The sequence below is a fragment of the Cephus cinctus genome, unplaced genomic scaffold, assembly GCF_000341935.2.
Source record: "Cephus cinctus unplaced genomic scaffold, Ccin1 Ccin1_scaffold1310, whole genome shotgun sequence".
Classification (NCBI taxonomy): domain Eukaryota; kingdom Metazoa; phylum Arthropoda; class Insecta; order Hymenoptera; family Cephidae; genus Cephus; species Cephus cinctus.
In genome coordinates this window covers 742,203-762,703 of record NW_014333737.1, presented here as the reverse complement: position 1 = coordinate 762,703, position 20,501 = coordinate 742,203, and the positions used below count along the sequence as shown (strand labels likewise).

Below are 20,501 nucleotides of genomic sequence, written 5' to 3'. Positions count from 1 at the left end.
ATGTTAATACCGTGAGACACAATGCCAGTAAATTGTATAGTATGGTATTCAAAGGTAATAGCAACATTTATAGATGTCAAATCGAGCGTTGATAATGTGTTATTTTGCAAAATAAAAATTTTTCTCCAAAGTACCCATGGTTACCAAATTTCAGGTATTTATATATATTTTAAGTATTATCGGATTTTCTTGGTATTTTCGAAATTAGCATGAATATTAGCATAATAAATATCCAAGCCCATGTCCGGCGTACGAGTGTCTCTCTTTTTGGCTGATGTAAGTAAATAGTGAAAATAAAAAAAAAGAAGTCCGACTATTCATCAATAGAAATTGGTATTCGGCACTTAATAGGGTGCGGCGATTTAGTCACTTAATGCAAATATGGTATGTATGCGTATGGTAGTAATTTTAATGACCAGTGAATAGAGACAACGAGATCACAAAGGCTCCGGAACGTCGAAGCTATTCAGTCGGTCACCAATTGAGGCAGTATAATGAAAGGTGGTTGAAACCGCTTTTCAGTGAAACATAACGTGCTAATTGGAGCGTGGTTAATAACTTGGGACGAAATGCGATTTTCGTAATAATATTTGATAACAGAGAGATATATCTTAGAATATTGGTAAATTAAGAAGGGAAGACAGGATCGTTTGGTATATCGTGTATACGTGGTAGATCGTGATATAACTATGTATATAGGCAATCGGTAAATCGATCTGACGTCGAGTATTGATTTTCTTCGTTAACGATCGATATTGCATAAGATTCTAAGAATTGTGACAGTGTAAAAATTTAATGCGTCTTACTTGATCGTAACGAGAGTGATGGCAGTACGATATGCAACGTTAATACTTCACGTGTCAGTATGGTGTCAACGATAATTAGTTTTAACCGTAGGGATTTATTTTGTAAAGGATATACATATGTACGTTGTGTTAAATGATTTTGTTGATGTATATTGCATAATCTTCGAAAGCGGTGCGAGTTTCAAGTTCAAGTAACAGAGCCATTGTGAAATCAAGTATGTCGAGACTCAACGTGTGCACAGCTGTTTAGAATGTATTTATAGGACTTTTTTGAGATGTTACATAATGTTACCAGAGTTTTTTTTTCCTGATCGGTCGAAGACGTCGATACAAAGACAGTTTCGATATTGTTATTTAATCTTTAGGATTTCTTTCTGACAACATTCTTATCAAGGCCAACCTGAAAAATTCGAATTTTCTATGACACTTATAGGTATGCCATAATGCTTGTTGGGTGTTGTTATATGGATTAACGAGACGGAACAGCTTTTTTAATGGTGTTTGGAAATGTTCTTAAATGGCAATTGGAATTGTGAGGACAAAGTTGGTTGCGATTAGACGTGCAAGGTTAATGCCTAATTGCGAGAATTATCTGAGGACAGTTTTCTCGTAGCAATTGGCTGTACAGAAAAATTATGTAATTATAGTTCTTTTTTTGTACGTTATACGCGCGTTCATTGTATGGCTGTGGAATTGAATTTTTATTGGCTAATGATAAATGTTAATTTCTTGTCTGCTTGGTATTTATTGAACGAAAGTTTATGTCAAAGTTTTCTTTATGAATTAATGATCTCACGGTTAAATCCTTTTCTCGCATATGTATCAAAAACGTATAGTGTTTGATTTATCGATGCTAAGGATCTACGTGACGCACGTACGTCTTTCGTAGGAGATTATAATACAATCTTACATAACCTGTTAATTACCATTGGCGTCGATGACAAAGTGCGATAGGCGAAACGTAAAATTGTTTTCTCATTAACCGCACTCTGCCGATTAATCGATAATATGATTCGTGTAAAGCAAATGTAAAAAAAAATTAATAAAAATGTTCATAGTAGATAATGCAAAGGCTGTATTATACTTTCGTTAAATTCTGTACATAGAAACTGTATAGGATATATTAATTTCATAATTACATTGTAAGACTTAAGAACAACCATAAATTATCTCTTCGTTTTTTGTTTTCTATATATTATAATTGTACAGTTAAAATAGCACCGAATATAAGATCGTCCAGCGAGGATTGATCCGTAAAGAGAAATGATAATTTCAGTCACATTAGAGATTCCTGAGTATCGTTTAATTCTGAAATGCAATAATTTAAAAAAAAAAATGGGAAAGAGTAGTTTTGTTTTTTCCATACTTTCCCACAACTATATACAAAAAATATGTCACGTACTTGACACATTAAATCGATTTGTTCATTGTATACGTTCGTTAATTATTAATCAAATGATACCCTTAATATAAAATCGTTGTATAATATTCTTATCCTTATTACGTCAATGTTATGTATCCTCATGAGACGTAGAAGTTCTCTTGCGCACGGCATTATTAATAACATTGGCCAATGTATTGCTGCGTGAACGTGATCTTTGTCTTGCTCTCTCGGCTTCACGTGTTATAATAAGACTTTCAGTCAGGAAAGCTTCTCGTTTAATTCGATCACGTAATTTCCGCGGAATACCCGACAGACACCACTGTACTGCCATAGTCACCACACCAACAACGTTCTGAAGGTAAAATATGAATAGCGATAATTGCTCCTCTTACACGATGAAATCTACTCGTCAATTGGAAAATTGGTCAATAAATAATTAAATATACCTGAAATACAACGATAAAAGCGAGTCTTGCAGCAAGAATGTGCCAATATATAGTTGGTCGTTTGTAAGGCAATGTGGTATGGTCTGGTGGATTTCTGTATTCTACGTATCGACACATTGTCACGTTGTCAAAGGAACTATACAGAGGACCAGTACCATTAGCAAAATCGGCTGTGTTGAAGTAGGCCAGGCTGTGATTTAGAAATCCAGTGTCAGTTTTATTTTGACTGACTGCAGCCATGTAAACCAGTCGTGGAATAAAGTTCGATGAGAATGCTATGATAAAAGCCTGTTGAGAAATATTTTCTTAGTTAATATGAGTATTGCAGATAATGTATGTACTATATGTACTTACGTTGGTCGTTACGGATATACGTGTCAGGGCAACAAGAATGCGGGCCCATATTCCAATATCGCGGGCTCTGCGTGGTACCGGTCGACGATAATGGCGAAGAAATTTTGTGGCATCTAGGCGCATTTCCAATACGTTATTTGCAAGAGCAAATAAAGGAGCCAATGGAAATGCAACGACAAACAGTGTTATGAATCCAAATTGTATGATCATTTCTAAATACTCATCGTATAACCCTCTGGGACCTGATTTGATATTTAATTGTGTTAATGAATGCTGAGAAGTTATTGTATTTCATGAATTACAGAGATTTTATTTACCCCATTCTAAAAGTTTGAAATCACGTATCCACTGACTGCGTGATACTATTGGATCTTTTTGTTTTAAGCCTGTGTGAATACGGAATAATGCCCACCATTTAAATAGTACTGGCCATATCATTTCCATGGCGGTATACAATGCTTGTTTTCCCACCATGATAATTGCTAATTGTATACACAGTTCCATTAGGCATCCTCCAGGTGAACATTCTTCTTGTCTATTAATTATTGATTACTTGTACGCTTTACACTTATTTATTTGATTGGCTTTAGCATAGCTAACTAATTACTTATTTTGTGGAGTAATACCTGTAACCGAGTATTCGGTTGTACTTCTTTGGATATCCAACAAACTTTCCTTTGAGAAAAGCAACATAGAATATAGATGCGTAATAGTTAATAAATTGGAACAGGTAAATTTTCAAGGTAAGACTGTCGTCAAATTCTGTTTGAGTTCTCAAAAATTCCATTTCTGTCAGATAGACAGCAAGCCAATCATAAACGTAATTCAATATGAGAATGCAAACCTATAAAATTACAATTTCAAATTAATTAGAAACAAAGCTTTTGGTGAGCACAGATAATATAATAAGTCTGTTCTCGTTACCTACACTTTCTGCACTTTTCAAAAAGTGCAGATTCTCATTGGTTACTTAAAAATATCATCCATTAAGAATATGCATTTTTTGAAATGCAGGAAGTGTAGGTAACGAGAACAGACCTAATAAAATATACTGGTCTGAATAGTTTGCTAACCAAATTAATAGCCGCGGCAATGGCTGGTAACGCAAACATTTTGTAACTCGTAGAATCCACTTCGCGGCCGAATAATGAATTCGAGGTAATCATCGACATGCGGTAAAGTACCACAGCGAAAACTGCAGCTACTGCTACAGAAGCTAGTAAAAGTACTACTGAAAAACTAAAGAAAGTTGCAGGTACTCGTACTTTCCAAAAACTGACATGCAGTTCTTTTTCTCGCGTGACTGTATTCACCTGATGATTAAAATGACAGTTTAATATCCACTTAATTACAAACATATATGTATATATCATATACATATATATAATAAAAATGGATAAACCACCTTCTCTTTTATTTTAAGAATTTTTGAATTAGATAAAGCTGCTAGGTACTGAGGTCGCGGGTGTTCGGCAGTGCGATCCCATTCGCCTAATCCCCAGTGGTAACTTAATTCTGCTGATCGTCGTCTCCACAATTCAAGATAAAGAGTTGCCCAAAATGACATAAAAATAGCAAATATGGTGGTTGCTGGATTATCAAATAAATGCGTAACTCTTGTCAATAGACATGTTTCGCTCAACCTCCAATAATCACACGTTTTGTCGCATTGAGGACACATTATAACATTATTGGCATCAGGATCGCAAGCATCACGAGCTAATTGATTAGAACTCAAGGTAACTAATCCTAGAAAAATAATATTAATATCGAATAAGTATAATTACAAAAAATACCCTATGAGGGATAATAAAATATTAGCTTACCGTAAAAGAAACATATTAGGCCAGCTATGCTGGCAGGAATGAGCATATAGGTATAAAAACCAAGCCATGCGAAATACAGAGCAAAATTTACACCAAAATATTCTTGAATCGTATCGATTGGTTGCAATTTTAACCATTTACTTGTTGCGCCCCATTCCTCATATAACAAAGCTCTTATGCTACCTCGTTCTTTGTAGGTTCCCTGGAATTGTGAAAGTATAATATTATAATGAAATAATTGTCGTAAATATTAGGTTACTTACATCGTGTAATGGATAAGCCGCACAATAGACACCTTGAGCTAGAAGCGTTTGAATTCCCTCAGATTGTCGTTCTAAAATAAAATCGACAACCATAGCGCGAACGTTTGTAGGAAAGAAATTTTCATTTTGGATATCAAATCTGAAATTATATATTATGTTAATAATCGTGCGACAAGTTATTCTTATTACGTAGTCAGAGAATTGTTAACATACAAATAATCCTTGTCGCGTGAAAATTCTGCTGCCAATTGGTATTCGCGTGGCGGAAATTTATTAGGGTCCAATTGGACGAAGCTAAATAATCTCGCAAACCATGATCGAGCATCGTCCAAAAAATCAGTACTATCATGGAGGACCGTATTTTCACTTGGTAATTGTTTAATTGGCATTCGTATCTTTAGGATTTCGCAGTATCTGCATAGTACCTCCTGAAAGAAATTACATTTTAAAATGAATTATATATTTCATGACTTAAATGAGAAATAAAGATTTAGTGTATTATTACCTGTGGCGCATGAATTTTAACAAAACATAATTGACGGTTTTGTTCATATTCTAATTCTAATCCTTGATCTCGTAACTCAGATTCAAATAATTCTCTTCTTTCCATATGACTTTGGTTTCTATTATCCACATAAGCTAGTACAAAATCGACTGCTTTAGTCTTACCATTATCATCATTTATTGACTGATCGAAAGTCTCCTATAATTAAGATTATGAATCATGTTCTGTAGATTGTGGAGAATTCTATTAAATTTGCAAATTTACCATAGGTATAGGAATTTGTTCTTGTTCCAAAGAGATCATTCTTTTACTTGTATCCCATGAAACATCTTTGATGTTTTGATATTGTACACGTCCATTTGGAGATAATTCCATTGTTTTGCATCCTTAATAATAAAGGTAATTCAGAAATCTTGCGAGTAATAGTAACAGATACCTAAGTGAGTATTGAGATCCCAAGTTAATAATGTTATATACAATGTATAAATATAACAAAAATTATAATACTGATGTCCCTTGTGCTTAAAGTATAAAGATTCCCAGTTTTGCATTAATTCATATCATCACATTGCATCAGTATGAGGATGTTAAGATCTTAGTTTGATTATACCTGTTGCATTGCACCACTGTTTGATAAAAAAGTATTTATAACTAAATGCTGTTTTTTATTTATATTTTAACTTGCTGTTCGTGTGAAATTTTATGTACAATGGTTAGGAAATAAAAAGCAGCAGACATAAAGCATAGCAGATTTATTAGAGAATGTTGTAAATGGACTTTTTTATTTTGTATTTACAACTGATTGCAGACTATCCAGTTGAGTCAGCACATGGTGAATCACAGCAAAAAATAAGCTAGTACTATATATTCACCAATCCAAGACATTTTACCGCATTAAGAAGGAACTTGTTAAATTAATAAGTAAATATTATACAAACAAAAAATTTGTTTAAAAACATGTCGTAGATTCGTGAATGTAAAGCAGTATTATAAGCATTGAAAAACTCACAATTTCAACACATTTATATCATAACTGACTAAATAATAATGTGTATTCCTATAAATATCACAGTTTTAAGATTGTTTGGCAATATATCACAAAATTTACAATTTTTTCTCTCATTTATACAAAATTGTAGCAATATCACTCAATTAGCCATAATGCACTGTGCACTACGTACTGCGGTTTGTGAAGTTATCGCTTTATCTTTTACTCAGTGTACCAACTTCAGCCTTGACGTATTGCTTTTGTAGTAACTCGTAGCGGCGAGTCCGGGAGTAGGATTTTGTGATCGCCTCTGTCGACGTTGCGAATTCCGCTGTAGCCGCGCGGGTAATGATTATCGTTTCAGTCGATATTGCAGTCGGCGTAAACCGGAATGGATTGCTCGGTGGTGGGGAAAAAGTTGCCTCCCCTCGCAAATCGTTCTCAACCAACAGAGGGGGCAGCAAGGTATTCCGTCTAATCGAGCCCAGAACATTTGTATGGACGTAATGCGCAAAAAAATGTCTATTCAAATACATTTCAGTTATAAAAAATGCATAAAAATATTGGTTTTCACTCTTCAGCTTTTATCATGCCGAAAATGAGCATAAAAAAATGAATGGCGAAATTAAAAAAAGCGTAAAAATTCAGCTCGGCTACGACGGGATATGCATTATCGTCGATGGTCACAAAATTCTACTCCCGGACTCGCCGCTATGATTTAGCGCCATGTTTTTGATATCGCCTAAAACCGTAGCCAGAGATCAGTAGGGAGATGCACAACGCTACGGTTTTGGGCGATACCAAAAACATGGCGCTAAATAGTAGCGGCGAGTCCGGGAATAGAATTTTGTGATCATCGCCTCCGTTGATAATGCATATCCCATCGTAGCGGAACTCAACGTGATCACGAACGGGTAGCCTGGCGGGCAGAGATTCTCCACAACTTACAACTGATTCCCAGAGCAACCCTTAGAGAGAGGCCGCTTATCAGATATTGCCTGAATATTTTTTTTTGTAATCTTAAATTCAAGTGTACAGTAAGCTCGATAAGATTTATTAAGCCAAAAGCCAGCACCGTATGCCTGCCTGCGTTAAGGAGTGCAGCGATGCGGTGCTAGCTTCCATCATTATTTAACAATAGTTCCAAGCGGAACTATGGTCCCAACATTGAGTACTAGAGAGAACTATTTCGGAACTGTTTGAAGCGCAATCTGAAAACAACACTAAAAGCCAGCTACTTATGCATACCTGCACTAAAGCATATGGTGCGACTAGTATCCTTAATAGGTATTTTACCGATGTTTCGTACCAGAACTATTGTTAAAACCTACCAGGAACTATAAAACTGCTCGAGAACTATTGAAAAAGCCTATTGTTGAAACATTTTTAAGAGAGTTTAAAAAAGTGCGGTGCTGGAGCTGACACCCGTGTAGCATCTCAATTTTTAACAATGTTTCAACAATAAGCTTTTTTAAGAGTTCTAGGAGAGTTCTATAGTTCCTGATAGGTTTTAACAATAGTTCTGCTACGCAATACCGTTAAAATACGTACTTTCCAAAAATTAAGGTGGCAGTCGTGGTCGATTTTTATCTAAAATACCATCAGGGCCACTGGGACGTTAATTAACGTCATAGCAGTCTCCTGAGCTTATCCCTACCCTTATCTGTCTTTTCCTTATCAATTATTATTGTTCCCATAAATTCACTTTATTACTTAACATTTATATAAAATACTTAGCGCAATACACTACACAATTATTTTAGATGTATTTAGACGCTGGTACATGGGTAAGTGTTGTGCCGTGATTTTTCGATTCACAGTCAAAAGGCAACTCCGGCTACCGATACAGATAACGTTTTCGCTTTCTTCTGGTTCCCTCCGAGTCACCACCCTGCTCAGAAGCTACGCTCTCGGGTTGATTCGTATAGATATGCCAACGCTCTCGTAAGATTTCGTTATTGTTTAGTAGACGTCCAGGTGCTCGAATATGCCGTGGGGAGATAGTCTCGAAGTAGCGAGTTGCACGGCAGACGACAGTACCCGACGGAGACGTCTCCACTGACCGGCAGAAGCTCGGGTGAGATGCCGGCGCCCCGCTGGAGATGGGCAAAGGGCTGTAGAGCGGGCGGAGATAAGGTTTTGTTACGATAAGGGGAGGAACCTCCTGCCCGAGTTAAAGATGTGGTACCCAGATGTCGTCCAATGTCCTGGGGAAGCCGCCGTGGAGGATCTCCAAAGGCTACGTACCGATTTGCTGAGGAACGCTCTCCACTTGATTCAAAGGGACGGCATGAGGGAAAGAAAGAGTTATCGGCTATAAGGATCTCGACCAATTAGATAATCAGAATGATTAGTTTTCGAATTTGGCTATCATCAAAGCAGTCTGTATCGTTGATAATTTTTCTAGCTGTGTTTTAAAACGGTACAGAAAGTTATCGCTCGTATACTTCTCGCATTGCTCTTGCGAGAGGAAATTCTATGGATTTTCTGTGAGTGTTCTGGACGTGCAGTGCTGTGTCCTAGTGCAGTGCCCATCTCAGTGTCTTCTGGATGCACTTCTTGGCCTTCACGGATTAGCTGCACCAGCTCCGGTAAATACATCTTTACTGCGTTTCATCGTTTACACCGTCACAGTTGTTTTGTAAATTCAAGATAAGTACGTAGTAGGTATAGTGTCTAGAAACCATTTTTTTGTTTTTCAAAAAAGGTATAGGTAGTATAGTTGTAAGTTAAAGGTAGTATAGTTATAGGTAGTAGAAAAAGTGTAATAATCCGTATGCGTGCGAGAGAGACGCACTTAGAGCCCCGCTGTGCTAATGAAACGTTCGCTTTAGGAGCATTAGAGGGTGCGTCAACGATATCCTGAAATGCGAAGAATTGCTGTGCACCGATCAGCCTGCATCGTCACTCCAGAGCATCGTTCACGAACCCTGTACGAGTTGTAATTGACAAACCTGTCGTAGGGGGGCATCACTTTTGCAAAGGAGTCTCGAGCGGGGGGGAGGGGGTACCCAGTGGTATACAAAGAATGTATTATTGGTGCAGAGGTCAGTCTTTCGAGAGCCGACCTCTTGGAAACCGCGTTTTGTCGGTCTTCCTTCCCCCTTCTCCTCTCTCCGCAAATACATTACAGTTGTGATACATTCATCGATTCTTTGTCTCTTTTGTTCATCTATATTCTAAGGTAATATTTGATTATCTAATTCTATCACTCTCTCTCTCTCTCTCTTTCTTTGTGTTACATACTTTCCCAATTTCTTCCGCTGGGCTATACCTTCTTCGTGATATCACTTTGGTATCGCAGTAAACTCCGCAGCAAATATGCCAAGACGGTTTGAGCGGTGGGGAGTCATGGGTTGGCGTCGGCATCCCTTACTGCGCTCTCTAGGGGAGCGGTCACGTCAATCTGCGTTCGCTTGTGCTACTCCACTTGGCGTATGGGACCTCAAATCCCGGTAACTTCTAATCACCCTCTGCAGGAAACACTTTGCGCGCTGATCTAGGGTTAACGTGGTTCGTCTTCGGAGATCGAACGTGGTTCCTTACGTCTAACCTGCCCTAGCTTCGGCTTTGCGGCGGGCAGTGACGAAGGTTGAAGCGTAAATTCAAGTCCCCTCGGGGACTTCCGGCCTCGGTCGGTGCTGATGCCCAGTGATTCGTTGCGGTCGACTCGGCTAGGGGTGATCGCGAATTTTCATAGCCTGGCTCCTTTTCCCGTGTTCTGGTTCTGGGACACAAGCAACTGCTTAGTCGAGGCCTTTCACATATTCTCTTGTCGTTCAAAGTCTTGTACTCATGTTTGTCAATGCTTTGTGTCCGCGACCAAAGTCTGTCGAAGGTCGGAAGTCGCTTCGCGGCCCTTTAAGCTCTTGCGTCACAGCAGTCCGCTGTTACTTCGGTATCTGTTAGCCGGACCTCCGTTGTCCGTGGGGGTTGGGCCCGATAGCGTGTATTTCGCACCCTAGCCTGCTTAATCCGGTCCATCGCGCTTGTCCCCGGTCAAGTGTCATGTCTGTAACAACCATTCCCTATCAGTATCATCAAAATCATCTCTTTTAATCTCTTCGGGCCTTCAGCCCATTTCATGCCATCTCTTTCTATACTCTTTATCCTTTACCTTCATTTACAAAAAAAAGTGTGACGTAGTGAATTGATACGTTTGAATAAGTGCGTCGCGAAGACATTATCTAAAGTTCGCGGAAATTCGCGTAGTGGTGTATTCGTAACAAGTGAAGAATTAGTCCGCAACCGAAAATACGGGAAGTGCAAAATAGTGGCCAAGGCTGGAATCGTCAAGTCGTCACCAAAGTGGACCTCGAGTGTCGAAAGATGTACTGGACCAATGAACAATACAAATGGACAAGAGAAAGGCAGACGAAGATCCTGGGGTAAGTGATCTTTTTCTTTTTTCCTTTTTTTTTCTATTCACCATAAACATTTATGTAAGCGGCCATGCTGAAAGCCATAAATTTGCTATACTCAGCGGATACCGGAAGTATAGCATAGATCTGACTTATATTTGTGCGAGATTTTGGTGATGCATTCCGAAAGTGTTCCCATGCTGCGCGGTAGTGTCTGACTATATTTCCAGCTATTCTTGTTTCCGAGTGATCAACCGCAGATTCCGCTGTGTACTAAATAATTTTTCCTCGTCCACGCGAGTCTTCTGGATTTTGCCAATTCCGCGTTTATAGCGCACCGACGAGAGAAGAACACTGTGGACTGTCTATTAAAATACATATTTTAACGATGTTACGTTGCATAACTATTGTTAAAACCTATCAGAAACTATAGAACTCCTCGACAACTTTTGAAAAAGCTTATTGTTGAAACATTTTTTAAGGCTTTTTAAATAGTTCTCAAAGAGTTCTATACTTCCTAATAGGTTTTAACAATTGTTCTGCTAACGCAACATCGGTAAAATATGTATTAAATATGCTGGTGGCATCATAGGCTTCAGTGCAGGCAGACATGAGTTGCTTGCTTTTGTCATATTAAACTTACCGAGCTTACACTGTGGGATTGAATTTAGGTTTGCAAAGAAAAAAAGTATTTAGGCTATATCCTATGAGCTGTCTCGTTCTAAGTGTTGCTTTGGGAACCAGCGATAAGTAGCGGAGGCCTCTGCCCGGCAAGCTACACGTTCCTGATTGCGGTTAGTTCGGCCACGACGGGATCCGCATTATCGACGGAGACTATGATCACGTAACTCTACTTCCGGACTCGCCGCTGGGATTCAGCCCCATGCTTTTGGTATCGCCTAAAACCGTAGCGTTGTGCATCTCCTTACTCATTTTCTTTCAAAGTTCGTGTTCATAGTTCAAGATGTAAGTCGTGCCTATGTTTGGTCATATTGTCAAGCTGAGTACGCCGGGAAGTGTCATTTACTAGATTTAAATAAATAACGGGTAAAGAGTAATTGAAGAAATATGTCACAAATATCTGCAACCGAAGCTCCGCATCTGCAGCAGATCGATTTAACGAAGTTGAACTTGCAACAGCTGACTCAATTGAAACAGCAATTGGATCAAGAACTTAGTGTCTTCCACGATTCTCTGCAGACCTTAAAAATTGCACAAAATAAGTTCCAAGAGTCGGGTTCCTGCCTTGACAAGATCACCCCTGAAGCTAAGGGTAAGTTTGGCAGCTTCGTTAATATTTTTGGAGTTTGGTGCTTTTGGTTGCATAAGAAAAGGTTGTTTTGTAGGTAGAACGAATAGGTTAGAATATATACGACACTTTGCATGTATATTTTTCACATGCGTTATTATTAATATCTTATGGTTTGACAATGTTTCTTTTTTCTATTTTTATTTCTCAGTTACATTTTGTTGCTGGTGAACGAGAATGTGCTGGCTGCTGTACAGTTGTGCATGCTTATACCATGACATAATATGTAATTGTGTAGTTTCTTAATGTTTGTTACAGGCAAAGAAATATTAGTACCCTTGACAGGTTCGATGTATGTCGCTGGAAAACTTGCTGATACGGAGAAAGTACTAGTTGATGTTGGAACCGGTTATTATGCACAAAAGGATATTGATGATGCAAAAGATTATTTCAAGCGAAGAGTTGCCTATGTTACCGAGCAGATGGAGAAAATTCAGCAGCTTGGTCTCGAAAAGAGCAAGATCCGTGAAGCGACCATGGATGTCATGGAGATGAAAATCCAGGGTCAAATGGCATCACAGAAAGAACTTGCGGAGCGGGCTTAAATGAATGAATAGAGCGTCAAATTCTTGTCACATGTCTATTTTTTATGTAAAGCACGCTAAGAAATACGGTTGTATCCAGCCCTTTGTCCTACGATTATTCCGGATATGTACGTTTCAATAAAAGCACATTTCACTCGAGCCTTAGACAAGAGAACAAAAGAAATCAATATCGTTAGAACACTAGAATTTTAAGAATGCCAAGAATTTTAATATTTAATAATATGTTCTGTCACTGTTCATTGACACTATCATTCTTCTACAATGTCAAACTGCATTCAAAATATGATTTGCATTCATTATTTTTGTAAAGATCATACTGAAGTTTATCGTAGTATAAGGTACAGAATGCATACAGTTAATGAGAACATTACTTGGTTATCATTAAATCGCATTTATTACTCACATAGGAAATCATCTAAAACATAATAATAAGCCATAGTTATTCCTTTGAAAATGTGTCAGTTTTCTTACCTGTTTCATTGTAGTAGAAGTATTGTTCGCAGATTCTATGCAATTTAACAAGCAAATAAAAAATACGGCGCAGGGTATCAATTTATTTCGATATCAACGACTTTTTTTTTCAAGAATAATGATATTCTCTTACGATTGAATAGAACGTAGTTGATATATATGTAACTCAGTGATAATATTTAGGAGCTACGGAGGTATTTGGGAGTAATAGTCATTATATACAAAACACCGTATAATATTTTCGAAATAAGTCGTGGATACTCGGCGTAAAAGTATGGCCGATCTAATACAATAACATTACTTAGATTACAATTATGTCACAATGTGACGTATACATACGCGCCTTACACGTAGATTACCTAAGTTATCCTATTTACACGAATAATATACGCACGTTAATGTTTCAACGAAAGGTTCCCTCATCGCTTTAATAATTCCAAAAATTTTACAAACAATTTACTCCTCCGCATCGTCGATTACAGTCAAACGCATTAGATATTCAGTAGGTGGTTTATCGATGTTATCTCAAGCCGCACAGTATCAAATTGACGACCACACCCATATAAATCCAATCCTCAGATCGTTTCGCAGCAGTTCCTGTAACACACACGTATCCCCAATATTAAACCATCGAAATTATCGTCTAATCTTGTATCGACCACAAGCAGCATCCGCAATTTCGCTAAGGGCGGGTACGTATTCACGTACTACGAATACGTTGCTTTACCTATATAGGAGGATTCACGAGTTCCTAACACTGAAGCTAATCTTGGACGTTCCTCTTCAAGAATAATATCAGCCTCGGCTTGATAAAGATGAAAGAGATTGGCACGACAAGTGATATGCAACCTTCCGTTGCTAAAGCTGTCCGGAATTATTTCAAAATCCAATCCAGCAATGGTGATCTGCAAGTTTTCTCCAGTGTTCGCTGAGATATTAGATAAGAAGCTGGAGTTCACCTTGAAAAAAAAAGAAAAAATACATCAACATGTCGCTGATAAAAACATAAGACAGACTATACGTGTCTATAGGTCTGTACCAAAAAGTTATAGGTCGTAACAAACAATGTCTTATTACGTCATATCTATGCTCAGGAATGGTAAATCAGATATCAGTCCAGAAGGGATCGATAATAGTAAAAGAATAAAAAAAATAAGTAGTTATAATTTGTTAAGCGACGCTCTATAACAGCCGTCACTAATGTATTCACTGGTGAAGTGGGTTTGGTTGTTCTCGTTGCCCGAGTGCACTTTCGCGGAGATTGATTTCATATTTCCACAGAATAAATATGCAAATTGCTTTGTCCTAGAAAAGCCCACTTCGCTGTGTCGCGTCAATTCGAACGGTTCAGTTATCACTAAGATATTCCTCCGTTCTTGCACGAGAAGTCTTAATATCGTCTTACGCACCACCGTCTCGCTCGCGTTCGTATGCAACCTCGCACGTCGTGAACGTTGATATATAATTTCAAACGAATACCATATTTGAGCACGGAAATGACAATTAAAAACGAAAAGTATATACGTACGAAAAACATATTCCCATGTTATCATTACGTACAGTCAAACTTGATTGTCACGATTTAAAATGTAATAATGTTTCATTTGAAATGTCGGAAAAACATGTTCCCGACAAAATATTTACATTGCCTGTTATGTAATTTTATTTTTGATTCTCGTTTCCACCAGAACCGTTTCCTGGCAATTTCATAGGATATCCTGCAACCACAGACTCACCCGATGCTCGTTAACGGTCCAGGTAACGTTGGACGTTGGATTTCCCGGTGGTACCGTACAGTTCCCTCGTACAGTGTCGCCAACTGCGTATCGCAGCTTTTCGACGTGTATACTAGGATTTCCTTGCGGGAGAGCTGAAACGTGTAGCACCGTGATACAACAATAGGACGTAGGTAGGTTTTTTTTTTTTTTTTTTTTTTTTTCTTATGTATAACGACCTGTCCACTTCTCATCCTCTACTGTTTCCCTGGTAGGCGGTGACAAAAAGCCCGTGGAGAAACCGGTAAAGCATTGTCCCGTATGATCGAACTGTCCCGCAAGATTGTATTAAAAGCACGCACGGAGGGATCCATTGGCGAGAGAGAAAAAGAGCGAGAATTAAGGCCTGGATATCCAAAAGACATAAAAAGTATTGGCGAAGAAAATTGAACCGAACACATAGAAGATCCCAGAAGAATTCCTTGCGATAATCAAAGACCATATACGGACGTTGCTTGTCAATCGGAGAAGTATTACGACCGAGCGCTATGGTATATCGATAATAAATATAGCAGTAAGCCCCCTAACCATTGGTTTGGCATGATTGGCAAGTATTTCACTAAAACGTACTAGGGAATATTCCTTAGCCATTTAGGATGACCAGGAAATGAGTTTCGTAATGGGGCCAATGGGCTTTTAATTGGGTACGATTATTATGGCGCTAAAGTCAGGTTTGACTCATGGCGAGAGTGAAATGTAAAAGATCGTGAATACAGGGAACCAGAGGGAAGGAGATGAAAGTTTGATGAAAATATAATAACGTTAATACCATCATTCGGATGAACTCTAAGTAATGGAAATTTCACATTAAATAATCTAATTTGGCACTATGCTTCTTGATTTTACGAAACAAATGTATTTTTTCGAGACGCGCAATGTACTCACTGACTACGTGCATATAACTGGAGAGAAGTTCGGTGTGAAATGACGGCGCGTCTGCCGAGACTTCACAACGGTATCTGCCGGCCAAGTCGTGCTGTACATCCTTCAGTATAAGGTTGTGCTGGTTGCTGTGGGTTATCTGTAAAGAGTATATTAGATTCCGGATTGCACGTACTTAATTCTTGACTCTCGCGCATTGCATCAAAAGCCAATTGCATAATGCATGTTTGGCCATGGCGTTCGTAGACGGGAGGCGTTGCCCCGAGAAATTGTCAGGAACGATACGACTTCGCCTCGGTGAATTTCGAATGGCGCGACCGACGACCGTCCGATTTATTCTTCTGGCTCTGGGATATTCTATGGATGCACCTTTATGCATAAATATGTACCTAGCTACGTATCCTGCTCTGTGTACAGTATACGCGTTCATACGTATTCCTCGTACGCGGTTATATACGGCTTATTATATTTTTTTTCGTTTACCGGATATCCGTTGCGTTATCGAACATCTGTCCGTTTGGTCGAACGGCCAATGGGAAATATCTCCCGAATTTTCAGCTGATCCAGTGTTAGCCAACCACCGGATTGACCAAGCATACGGAGCTAAGTGCTATTTATTGCGAATCGATTTGACCGCTGCAAATAATACCTCGAAATCACAATTGATTATATGTTGCTTCTGGCAGCTGATAAATCATACAATCAATTTCGCTCGTCCGAGCGGAAGTGCCGTGTAGAATTTCATGCGAGATTGTCAATGCTGCGGTGGAGAATTTTACGGACTGTTTACAATCAAGCTAATGCATCGATTTTTATAATTGATTCGCATTTGGATTATTTACCTGCGTGTACCTGCGTCACATGGAAATTTGTTCTTCGCTCTGGATTTTTTTCGATGAATTTTAATCGCAATGCCGGAGTCTGCGGAACGTCACGGATCGACGATACGTTATTTTGCTTCTTGCTGTGATTTATTAATGTTACGCGGTTCGCGCTTGCCGGCAGGTTGCATTCGAAAATCCATTTTCGCACGTTGGAAATTACCCCAGAAACGTATAACGATTTATGCTACGAGGAATAAAGAAACGAAGGAAACGAACCGCGACATATCTGACGGCGATCAAAAATCATAACATTGTGCTGGAAGCGTAAGTAAAAGCATTGCGTGAGTTATTACTCGGCTGGGCAGCCATTTCTACTCGAGACGAGAAATTGGCCTAAATTTCCTTAGCTCCCTGTGCTCCATCCCCCTTTAATGTTTCAGGGTGAGAGACCTTTGACCTTCTACGAGTCAATGATTACACGTGGTAATGTCCGTAACGAAGGTAATTTTTTTTGGATTAACAAATTAATTCCTACCATTATCTCAATTTCCTGTTTCGTTATATTTTCACATTTAATTGCCGTCGTTACATTCCCAGTCGTAAAATCTAAAAGGTATATAAATTTACCATACGAGGTAAATCTTTTTTTGGGATTTCTTTTGTACTCTGTCCGAATTCTTTTTACTCGACTTCTTTACTTTCGAAGTATCCCAGCTACGCGTCCCATCGGAAATACGTGGACGCACTCGTCCGTGGACCTTCGGTTGATGTCATCGACAGCCACTTTCGAAACTCCCGCCACGATAGTGTCGTCCTTTTGAAGCGGGTCCCCTCCGATGTTTGAATTCAATCATAGAACTTGAAGCGATTTCCATCAGGGATCGAGCGGCAAATGCAATAATACTTACGTCGACTTTTGATGCCAGCGGTCCAAATACCGTGATGTGCGGCATCTCCTTTGGGACGTATCGAAAGAATTCCTGGAGACCCTTATACCACTTAACCGTGTAAAGTGTATCCGATTCCAGATTGAATGAGCACAGCATATTGACAGTGGACCCATTTGCCACAGCCAGCGGGACTTTTATCGAGACATTGCCCAATCCGCGTACACCTGGAACAAACGTCGCGACTTTCAGTGCGGGGACTAAATTATTTTCATACGGAGGATCATCCACGCGGATTGCTTTCGCGTTCGTGCATACGACCATTTACAAGCGCACTTGCACTCTCCATATCAGGATAATGTTAAGCCTGTCCAAAGTACACGTTGACTTTATGACGGTACTCGTAAACAATTTATGTTGTAACCAGCAAAGGGGAATCGGGTACGGTGCGTCAGGAATATAATAGCCAAAGAAACATTCTGACACGTATTTATTATCGGAGCTGATTACGTTCGACTTATCTGTTTACCATGTCGCGGGATGATAGCTCTTACTTTGATACCTGTTACCTGAAAATCATCTTTGTTTTTTCGAATACTTCAAATTACCATTTACGAGCGATTCTCGTGTATGCGTCTGTAGCACGAGGAGCTTCTTTATATGGGACGGCAGTTAGGGGAGAGACGTAATTAGTGATTAATGTAATTGGAACACGTGCTACGAACTTTCTACGTTAGGGTATAATCAGTTGTTTAAATGACCTTTATACCATGGGGCTGCAGTGTCGCAGAGAGATTTGAATACACCCCGTTCTGTAATTACCTCTTGTTCTAATTATCCCTTGTTTGCTGTTAGTTACCGCGTTAGCTGAACTAACGTTCTCGTGGAATTTCTATGTGAGGTCCATTCGACGCGAGATCGTGATTCGCAATGGAGACAGATTATGGTTTTAATTACATGAAAATTATTAGAAACAATTTAAACTGCTAATTCGTCGCTGTTTTATGGTAATGCAACGGGTAGATTACGAATTTTTTTTTTTTTTTTTTAATTTCCAGCATGGAATGACTACCCACGCATATATACGGTTTTCAAACCGCAATATAACCGCCACGTTACGTTAATCGATCTATTCGCGTGACGAGGTTTCGCAATTTTTTAAAATATCATCCGACCATCATACCAGCGTCCTTGATGAAATCTTCTGCTGGGAAGAAAAGAGGAGGGAAAAAAATACTGAGTGGTAAAAGAGAAAAGAATGTAAGAAGCTTAGAGTACCCAGAAAGGAGATCCGTTTCTTCTACGAAGACGCAAAGCGACCTAAGAAATCCGACTCCTTTGCATTCGGAAGAGTTTTATTTTTTTGCGAGCGAACCGACCGGTGGCTTGCGAATTTAAGATTGTGAATTTTTCTTCGTCTCTAACTGCGGGATATTTTTTTTTTAATGGTAGAAAAAAACTTTACAATCATTTTCGGTAGAGCTTTTCACGGGACTGGCTAATAGAATGATGCTTATATTGGAGTTTCATTTATTTTTTATATATTGGGTTTGACGTGTATTTAACTTGCTGGCGGGAAATACGAATCTTGGTGGAAAACGCGGACGGGTCTGTTTAATATTGCAAGGTTTAGTGGCAGTGGTCTGTGAGTCTTGAAAGGATCCACTACTGGCGAGGAGTGATCAGGCATTACGGACTAGACGTTACCTAGAAGCGACAGTACCGTACGAACCCGAAACGCTTACCCAACTTTTATGCGATTCTCATAAAAAGTTTATGACGAACCATACATCTAAGCTCGTTGAACCGTTGAACCTAAGTACTGTATCAGCCAGAGGGATGCTGCGTCATCATTTCGATATTCTCAATTAACTTTTACAGATATTACGTCCCTTCCTTGGGAATATATTAGCCGTAATAAAAGTCTGAGACCTGACAATTTTATTATAATTATCTATCGAAATTTACGAATTACCAAAATCCTTTGATTCCTATTTACTTTCTGCTCGTTTCCGGTAGGAAGTTATGAAAGGGTACGTGGCTACAAATCTCAAGCCGAACGCGCCATTACGAACCTCTCGCAGCTCGTGTGCTCGAGGATTTTGAAAAAGGAAAAAAAAAAAACATGGCTTAAACCTCACGAGTATTTAAAATTCCGCAGTAACGCCCTCTGCGTAAATTTGACTCAACGGCAGCAGGTAACTATCCCGGTAAGTCGGATGGATAAGTGGGAAGAAAAAAGAAAAGTCAATTGCCTAGTCTCGTGAAATATCCTGGGGTAGGTAAAATTTCAAGTGGAGGAAAAACAAAATCCGACAATTACTGTACTGAAGGAGTATCGTACTTGGCATTCGTTCTCGCATGCGAAACCGTATACACAACTAACGTAACCTAACCCAGGCTTTTCATATACCCCTAGGGTAAGGGGTACACAAAAGCTGTCTGGTCAAACATAACTGGTTACTTTTCTGAATGTAACCAAAGAGTGGCAGCTATGTTGACTCCATTCAAACTGATATCAAAGAATATACCGTGGCAGCTTGTAAGCTACTACGAATACATTTCAAAGGGATAATGTTAATTTCCTCAAGTTATCATTGACAAGACTTTAGCAAATGAAAAACAATTTAACCCAAGGTACAATATAGAATGGGTCAATAACTATTAGGACTTTAAATATATAAAAAAAATATTGCGTTTTTACGGAAATTGTTCTGACTAAAGTAACACAGGATACAGGGACCGTCGTATGGTGATAACGATCTTATCATGGACCAATCTGCTTAGGAGATATCAATTCATTTAAAATAGCAAAGATAATCTCTTGATCAAATAATAGTTATTGACCCATCCTATACATTCAGTGGGTGGGGGG

At 38.9% G+C, this 20,501-nt stretch overlaps 3 protein-coding genes and 1 long non-coding RNA gene across 9 annotated transcripts in view; 1 reads left to right on the top strand and 3 right to left on the bottom strand.

Moving 5' to 3' along the window:
• Window positions 1–1,857: 1,857 nt before the first annotated feature.
• Window positions 1,858–6,906, bottom strand: LOC107272901 (anoctamin-5). Of its 5 annotated transcripts, XM_025090174.1 has the most exons (14): window positions 6,594–6,903; window positions 5,849–5,970; window positions 5,585–5,782; window positions 5,293–5,507; window positions 5,080–5,218; window positions 4,817–5,018; window positions 4,396–4,739; window positions 4,064–4,303; window positions 3,617–3,834; window positions 3,308–3,525; window positions 2,991–3,232; window positions 2,637–2,924; window positions 2,269–2,542; window positions 1,858–2,114 (listed from the first exon to the last, which is right to left on the bottom strand). In XM_025090174.1, exons 2-13 carry the CDS (start codon window positions 5,957–5,959, stop codon window positions 2,318–2,320), a joined length of 2,640 nt encoding a protein of 879 aa, XP_024945942.1. In that variant the 5' UTR covers window positions 5,960–5,970; window positions 6,594–6,903; the 3' UTR covers window positions 1,858–2,114; window positions 2,269–2,317. The 5 variants fall into 5 exon arrangements, with proteins under 5 accessions (XP_024945942.1, XP_015606045.1, XP_015606041.1 ...); XM_015750559.2 differs by having other exon boundaries at window positions 1,858–2,542; window positions 6,766–6,906; XM_015750555.2 differs by having other exon boundaries at window positions 1,858–2,542; window positions 5,849–6,020.
• Window positions 6,907–9,745: 2,839 nt separating this feature from the next.
• LOC112495122 lies at window positions 9,746–11,284 on the bottom strand. Its single transcript, XR_003061361.1, has 3 exons — window positions 11,002–11,284; window positions 10,366–10,584; window positions 9,746–10,299 (listed from the first exon to the last, which is right to left on the bottom strand). It is a non-coding gene; the product is annotated as an uncharacterized LOC112495122 (long non-coding RNA).
• Window positions 11,285–11,819: 535 nt separating this feature from the next.
• LOC107272903 (prefoldin subunit 5) lies at window positions 11,820–12,931 on the top strand. Its single transcript, XM_015750563.2, has 2 exons — window positions 11,820–12,206; window positions 12,501–12,931. The coding sequence occupies exons 1-2, from the start codon at window positions 12,002–12,004 to the stop codon at window positions 12,785–12,787; spliced, it is 492 nt and encodes a 163-aa protein (XP_015606049.1). The 5' UTR covers window positions 11,820–12,001; the 3' UTR covers window positions 12,788–12,931.
• A 546-nt stretch (window positions 12,932–13,477) lies between these two features.
• The window catches only part of LOC107272902, a 15,637-nt gene continuing 8,613 nt past the window's right edge, over window positions 13,478–20,501 (bottom strand). For both annotated transcript variants that reach the window (XM_015750562.2, XM_025090213.1), the window contains exons 2-6: window positions 17,648–17,853; window positions 15,919–16,054; window positions 14,995–15,128; window positions 13,986–14,217; window positions 13,478–13,855 (exon numbers count right to left, since the gene is read on the bottom strand). In XM_015750562.2, the coding sequence (XP_015606048.1) occupies window positions 13,779–13,855; window positions 13,986–14,217; window positions 14,995–15,128; window positions 15,919–16,054; window positions 17,648–17,853 (785 nt within the window). In that variant the 3' untranslated portion in view covers window positions 13,478–13,778. The remainder of the gene's footprint in view (window positions 13,856–13,985; window positions 14,218–14,994; window positions 15,129–15,918; window positions 16,055–17,647; window positions 17,854–20,501) is intronic.